General features: G+C 42.1%; 1 protein-coding gene across 7 annotated transcripts in view; it reads left to right on the top strand.

The window, feature by feature from the left end:
* TNN (tenascin N) overlaps positions 1-7,743 on the top strand; it is a 53,773-nt gene that overhangs the window by 6,318 nt on the left and 39,712 nt on the right. For 5 of the 7 annotated variants that reach the window (XM_019501843.1, XM_019501842.1, XM_019501845.1 and 2 more), the window contains exons 3-5: positions 3,283-3,737; positions 4,676-5,050; positions 7,209-7,472. In XM_019501843.1, coding sequence (XP_019357388.1) covers positions 3,296-3,737; positions 4,676-5,050; positions 7,209-7,472 — 1,081 coding nt within the window. In that variant the 5' untranslated portion in view covers positions 3,283-3,295. The remainder of the gene's footprint in view (positions 1-3,282; positions 3,738-4,675; positions 5,051-7,208; positions 7,473-7,743) is intronic. The other 2 variants (XM_019501848.1, XM_019501841.1) reach the window with 1 other exon arrangement.

Genomic DNA, 7,743 nt, shown 5'->3' with positions numbered 1-7,743 from the left:
CCTGCGGCCAGGACCAGGTCCAACAGGGCACCTCCTCTGGTGGGACTGTGCACCTCCTGAATCAAATGGAGGTCCTGCATCTCAGCCAGAAACCTCCTGGAGCGGTCCGTCCCGGCTGACTGCTCCTCCCAGCAGATGTCTGGGTAATTAAAATCACCCATGTCATATTAGTCTCCCTGCATTTTGCCCAAGGAAAAGATAATGTTATACAATTTAATACACCAAAATACTCGGGCATCAACGTTAGGAAGGGAAAAGACTTATGGACTTAGGTTATGTTATCCTTCTCAGAATACTATTTTTTCTTTACTGGACCAGTTATCTTGTGCTTTCTTCACTCTAGGTTTAAATGTTGCAAGCAGTGTATCTTCCATTTCTTTGGAGATTATTCCATAGTATAATAGCTCTTATTGGTAGGAATTTTTTCCTGGTTTTCAGTCTAAACTTTTCCTTTGCTCAATTTCATCCTGTTATTTCCATTTATGTTTTCTTACACATATAATATCATATGTTCAATGTAGGTTCAGTTAAACCCCCCTTTTTCTTCTTAAACAGCAGGAAAAATCTCTTTATTACATGATGTAGAAGCCAGAAGAACTGCTCTCCTCTCTCATTAGATTCGACAGAAGTGCTTATGTTCAGAGGTTTTTCTTTTGAATGATCTGCCTGCCCAGGAAAATCTGAGATCAATTTGTGGCACTCAAAAGGCCCTAATTAGTAGGGACATCATGTTACAATTCAGAAAGGCATGTAATTCCCAGAGCTGAGAGAATGGATATGTGCATTTGTTTTGGGGAAGTGGGGAAATGTAAATCCTTAGAAATATGAAATTAAACCTTGTTAAAAGAGGCTTTCAATATTTCTAAAGTGGTTTATGATGAGAATCTGTGCATCTTAAGTACTATATTTCAGGTACAACGTCTCAAAACAAATACTCATTACTTGATTTGTCTCAGAATGCGACAGAGAAAAAGACAACTGAAGGGGGTCAATTTCTATGTCTCTGTCCTAGAGAAAGATGGTAAAATGGAATAGCATATTGAGGATGGTTGAGGGCTTGACAGGTTGGGTGCAAAACCTCAGAATAAGGATGAAGGGGAAGAAGCTCTGCTTCAGCATAATAATATGCTGAGAGATGAGAAATGCATTAGACAGATGCCATTTGAGAAAAATGCTGCAGATTGGGAGGGGACACTGAGATTGCTTTTCTTTTCCATTTTCTTATTATATAATAACGGCTGAAGCCTGAAGGCCTCTCCCTGTTTCATTCATTCTTTCCCTGGCAAACTTCCCACTGACTTCTGTAACAGTTTTAGTAAACAACGGAAAGTAGGGTGTTCGGAACTGGACTCTGCACATGTTCTGCTATGCTATGGTACACGAAATTTGGAACATGTACAGAATTATTTTTATCTAGGAGCAAGGGCATCATACTTCTGAACATGTAGGAAACTTTCTTATATTCTGCTTAGGTAAAGCCAAGGAAACTTTACATGATAATGCCATGTGCCATGATGTCAGATTTTGGGTAATCAGTGTGATTATCTGTAATGTCATGCAGAAAGCCCATCCATTTTCCTGGGCATGGTTAGGGAAGAGAAAAGCAAAGATGTTCTCAGGTTGTGTGTATGTGGTTGGGAGGTGGTGCAGGGGTGGCCATGTCTCTAAAAACCAGCTTTACTTTTACCTACAAGTCCCATGCAAGGAACTATCTTTGCCTTTAACATCAGCCAGAAATTGTTTGTTTGCCAGTTCTGTTCTCACTTGAACAACTAACAGTGAGGTTACATGTAGTAATTTATGGTCTGACTTTTCAAGTGGCTACATAGTAAATCAGATATCTGCTTCAGAGCAACCACTCAAATTATTTAACTGCTACTCTGGTAGCGTAGATCTCAGTAAAAGACAGCTAAACTACCCCGGTTTAGCTTTGATCTACCACAGAGGGTGTATGCATTTACCATACATCAGCTAACACGTGGTAAATCCCTGCCTGATCTTGTCACTGTACATTACTGGTAGGGGTACTCAGAGAAGGCGTACTGGATTGAGACCCTTGAGGAAACTTAAGTGGATCCCATTTGAACTTCTTTGTAGGAATGAGACACTGAGCTGCTCAGACTGAGGCAATTTTGAGCCTGTGCAGAAGCAGGATTCTCAGGGCCCAGAAAACTTGAAAGACACATACTGCATTTAAATTCCTTCAGGGTTAGGTGACAGTCAGACAGGAGGCTTTTAATCATGATTTTAGATTTAGGCAGAACTGAGACACTTAAAGTCATGCTTTAAGCCTGGAAGTCCCTTACTGGACCTAGCCACAGAGCTGTGAATCAGATATTTAACATCAGCCCTTCACTCACTTTAAAACCAAAACAAATATTTTACATTTATGCAGGGGGTTTCATTCTACAGATTCTGAATTGTTTTCCATTTAACAAGCTGATATATAAACTTAATAGAGTGACACCTGTACAAGATCCCACTTATATTAGCCAACCTCTCTTCTTAAGAGACTGTCTCAAAATATCCTACATTAAGGAGCTGATTTTTATTAGACACTTGAAAGATTACCTTAAAGCAGGCTTCTTTATACTTCCACCTATGAAATGAAACCCTTTATGAAGTGAACTGTGTTTAACAGTACACCACAACATTGTGCATCAACTTAATGTAATAAGTGAGAGAATGCCGTGTCCACTTAAATTGCAGTAGTTGGGTCTAATAAGCAAGGTCAGCACTACAAGCTTCATGGAAGTGATGTGTGGTATTTAATAGCCATTATGGTTAGCATCAGTTTTAAATCTCATCTTAAAGAGGGCACACTCTTAGCACAATGACTACTAAAACAGGCTGGGACACTAATTCAGAGCTGATTCATGGAGCCACCTATTGATCAAGAGAGCCACCTACTGATGAATATTATTATTATCTCTTCCTGCACCCTACGCCAGCAGTCTGTGCTGGCTTGAGTAGCAGTACTGAGCAAGTAATGTGTTTGAGTCAACATCATAGTTTGCTTTTTCAGTCAATCTCAATTTTAATCTTTTAATTTCTGGTGGTCACAGGCAATAGTGGAGAATTTTCTGGGCTACCTGCAAGCCCTGGGTTAACAACCACTGCCCTAGACACTGTCTATATATTTCTCATCCAAATATTGTTCCACAGACACTGAACTTTGAAGATTGCACCACAAGAGGTCATGGTAGCTATCTTTAGTCTTTGAAAGTGGTTTAAAAATGATTTTATGGTACAATTTCTTTTTTTTTCCTCCTCTGAAACCAGCCTTGCTATTTTTATGAGACCAACCATCTCTCTGAAGAACTACAAGATGGGTTACTGGCATAATATGTCCTTCATTCTGTGGGTCTTACTGTATAATGCTCTCCAAACAGCAGCTCTTCAACTGCCTGCATCTCAGAATTGCACCAGCAAAGGTCAGAAAATCTCCCTCAGCCACTCATACAAGATTGACCTGCCCAAGTCATCCCAGATCCAGGTAGAAGAAGATCCATTACCCCTCAAAGATGAAAGTCATACTCTGCCTGATATGGGAGAAACAGAGGGCGAGGAGCAGAATATCATATTCAGGCATAACATCCGAGTCCTCACACCGAAAGATGACTGCGAAGCCTTGGACCACCTCAGAGCCCTTCTGGAAAGGATGGAGAAGCTGGAGAAAGAAGTGATGGAGCTGAGGGAGGCCTGCAATCCACAGAAGTGTTGTGGGGGAGGCCAAGGTGTGCATTATTTTGGGGTATATTTTTTCTAGCTCCTACATAACTTTAATAGCACATCCGTTGTGCTGTGCTGTGCTGTGCTGTGCTGTGCTGCTCTGCACTGGGTAAGGCTTGAGCAGACTGGATCCTGGGTTTCTGACATGAGTTTGAAAGTCTGAGGCCCCTGGGTGGAGGGAGCAATGGGAACAAGTAGTTTATGGGGTGGACATGGGGCATCTTGAAGTTCCTGACGTGGGGCTTGATCCAAGTCCTATTGAAGCCAGTGGAAAGGCCACCGTTGACCTCAATGCACTTTGGCTCAAGACTGTATGAAGGAAGCTCAGGTTCAGGGCCTGTGATAGAAGTCTGGTATATCTGAGGTGATGGTGAGCTTGGTTTCCTGTACACACAGGTGATGATGGCTGAGGGAAATAATTTCAAGATTCTTGATACTGTCAAGGAGCTCCTCATACTCTTCACTGGGATGTGAAGTTCTGGGGTTTCTGGTAAAGGCTGAAGCTTGGGCTAGAACCTCGCAGAATGTCAATTATTTGGTTTCTTAATCTGAGAAGCTCTGGTTGTGGGGAGATTCTTCAGTTTAGAGTTCTGGAATTCCCTATAGCAGGAGGCTAGCTTGTGGAATTCCCAGTCAATTTTATTTTGTTTTGCATTGTCTTCAGTGCTGGAATTTTACATTTAAAAGGAAATTGTTGAGAATTCACATTTTTTTTCTTTGATAGACAAGTGCATTGTCTAGAAGAAAGGAAGGCTGTAATGACCACCTTTGTGGTAGAAGGAATGGGTGGCTAATATCAGTCCATTTAGTTGCTCTTCTTCCTCCAGTAGTCTAGAATGGACATTCTCCATATCTGTCTGTGGCTTTGTTCCTAATTCTGTTTGTCTGCTTGTTTCTTTTCTGCCTGCTACCTGCTGATGTGGGTCCTGGGTCTCCCTCTTAGCAGGCGTTTCAGATTGCAGTAGCCATGGAACTTTCATCCAAGAGATCTGCAGCTGCAACTGTGACGAAGGCTGGGAAGGAAGTGACTGCTCTCGTCCCAGCTGCCCCAACAGCTGTAGTGGCAATGGTCACTGTGTCAACGGCAAATGCATCTGCCATGAGCCCTATGTTGGTGAGGACTGCAGTCAGCGGCTGTGCCCTGAGAACTGCAGTGGCAATGGCATCTGCAACAATGGTGTTTGCCAGTGTTATGAGGAGTTCCTTGGAGATGACTGCAGTGAGAAGAGATGTCCCAATGACTGTAATGGCAATGGGTTCTGTGACACAGGCGAGTGCTACTGCCATGATGGCTTTGTTGGCCTTGATTGCTCCCAAGGTGAGAAGCACCCTTATTTTATTTATATCCTCTTCCTTTCTTGCAGAAGTTTCCCCTGTATCTCCCTCCTCTCCACCCAGTGAAGCACTTGCTTGGCTCCTTCTGCAGCTAAGTCAAAACCATAGACAGTGGCAGAAAAGGGATAGGGAGCTAATTCTACTCCATATCCAAAATCTGGATACGGAGAACTATGAACAAAGAGGGAGGCTAACCAGCCATAACCAGCTTATCACAATAGAGCTAGGGAGGGTTTCATTCCTTCTTGCCTGCTGCAGTCTGCACTAGTTATCAATAAGCCAATAGATTCAGTATCCATCATAATAACTTGAACCATACAACCTACATTGGGACTGAAACATTTGAGAAGCTCTTTCTTGTGCTGTTTCTTTATAAAGCAGCTGTGGTTGTATGAGTTAAGCCTAACACTTGTCAGAGGCTCCACCTAAACTAGACGGAGAGCAGAACTTTCTCAGGTTAGAGATGCCATACTTGGAGCCCCTTTTTAAAATGTCTCTGTTGCTGTATTCATAGCCTTATTCTTTGAGTCATTACTCTTAAACTACATTTTCTGGTTTTACAGCAAATAAAAAGGTTGAAAACAATTAACCTTATCACCTATCATGTGCAGGCCAGTGAGGTTGTCCATAAGGAGAATGCTTTACAGTGCAGTTTATATACAAATGTGACTATAAAACCACATGTATAATATAGGTTTTTCTAAGAGCCTGAAGAGTGCAAGGTGCCCAGATCCAATTGGCTTTGAATAGGAGTTGGGCACCCCATTCCTTTAGGCTTCTTTGAAATTCCTGGCCTTAGTCTAATTCAGAAGCTTTCAGCCAAGTATAAGAAAAATCCTAGGTCTTCTTATTGAGCACAGAGTAAATCCTACCCTGGCCACTCAGCTCAACCCAGCTGCAACAGAAGCAGGGCTATCAAAATTACTGACATGTTATAACCATCCAGCTAGAGGTCCTGAATCTGTTCATGGAAATCTCTCGTTCCCACACATGCTTACCCCATCATACTTGTTTTTACACATTCACATGCATTCTCACATGCTATCCCTCCCTCTTCCCTTATATCTGAACACTTCTCTCTACATCCTTGAAGTTACTTCCCCAGTCTGCAGTTCGTTCAATGGCAGTACAATGTTATTGACAGCTCTAACTAGTCCCAGTGTTTGGCCTCCTTCCAGCAGTAATAGTGGCAGGCAGTGCATCAGAAAGAACTTGGTTTACATTCAGAACTGCATTTCAGCTGCTTGTAAGTGGCTGAGCAATTATCGTGTGAGAAGAGTATCAGTTTTCATCTGTCAAGGTACCTAGGAATTCTTTCTGAGCTTCTGTATTGAATGTGATGAGAAGCATTAAGGTCTGCTTTTCCTGCAAATTCATCTATCAAATTCAGCAATGGAGTCTTTCCTCAGCTGCAGCTGGATGGAGAGGACATTTGCTTTACTGTTGCTATGGATGCCAGTTAAACTATATACACGGGGCTGCAATGCCAGAACAATGACTTTAAATGGCCTGCTTAAGGTGTAAGAAGGGCTGTGAAGCTGGCATTGCTTCACAGTGTCTAAGTCCTGTTCATACTCTTGCCTCCAGATTTGAAAACAGCCTTGATCTTTTTGTGTCAGTACAAGGCTTTTCAAACCTTCTTGAACAGATAATTAAAAAGTCCTGCATCTACCTATATTCTGGGCATTGTAGCATCAGTACTGAATTCTTTTGTATTCCAGAACTAGAATAATAAAATAGCAACTGTAGTCAGCCACACAGGCAAGGAAGTACATATATCGCCTATACAAACTTGCACAGTACTTCGAGGGATATTGACAATGTTAAGGAGATTTTTCTGGCATTTTTTTGATATAATCGATTTGTCAGGTGCAGCAGTGTAGCTCTGAGTGTGCCCAGTTCTGTACAGTGCTGAGTATACCCATTTGTCATTTGCTGTTGATAGTAACTTGTTAGAGAATAAACAGAGGACTTCAGTCTCCAAGGCTGCCAGTCAAGCCCTGTTCAGAAGTTCATTCACTTAACAAAAAGTACAGTTCTTTTCCAAATGCCATTGACAACAATGGAAAGGCTCTTATTGACTTGGGCCAGGCTCCAAGAGGAGATATCAGTTCTAATATTGTCTTCCTTTTTTTCCACAGTGCTTGCCCCTCAGAATCTGCAGCTGCTAAAGACCACAGAGGGTTCCCTGACCCTTAGCTGGGATGAGGTGATTGATGTGGATTATTATCTCATCAGCTATTATCCAATGGGTTACCAGACCTCTGTAAAACAAGTCAGGGTGCCCAAAGGACAACTCAGCTATGAGATTGTGGGCCTTCGCCCCAGCACAACATATAACATCACGCTTCGCCATGTGAAGAAGGGGATTTCCAGTGACCCAGAAAATCTACAAGCAAGCACAGGTGAGACCATTAGCAAATTACAGGCTAAGGATTTGCTGCTCTGCAAAGTTGGTTTTAAACTATATCAGTGGAGCAAACCATTAGGTTTTAGAGGTGGGTGCGCTTTATATCAGTCTCTGTTTGAGTACTGGAAGAATCCATTTCATTTCCTATCCAAGTTCTGAGTATTTGCCTTTCTTCTCCCATTTAAGGATTTTATTTTCCAAATAGATTTTTTTTGGGGGGGAAGGGGGAAGTTTCATAGTTTCATAGTTTCATAGTTTCTAGGGTC

Source organism: Gavialis gangeticus, unplaced genomic scaffold, assembly GCF_001723915.1.
Source record: "Gavialis gangeticus isolate Ggan-Ray unplaced genomic scaffold, GavGan_comp1, whole genome shotgun sequence".
NCBI classification, from domain to species: Eukaryota; Metazoa; Chordata; order Crocodylia; family Gavialidae; genus Gavialis; species Gavialis gangeticus.
Note: the sequence above shows the minus strand (reverse complement) of the source record. Positions and strands in the feature narration are given on the sequence as shown.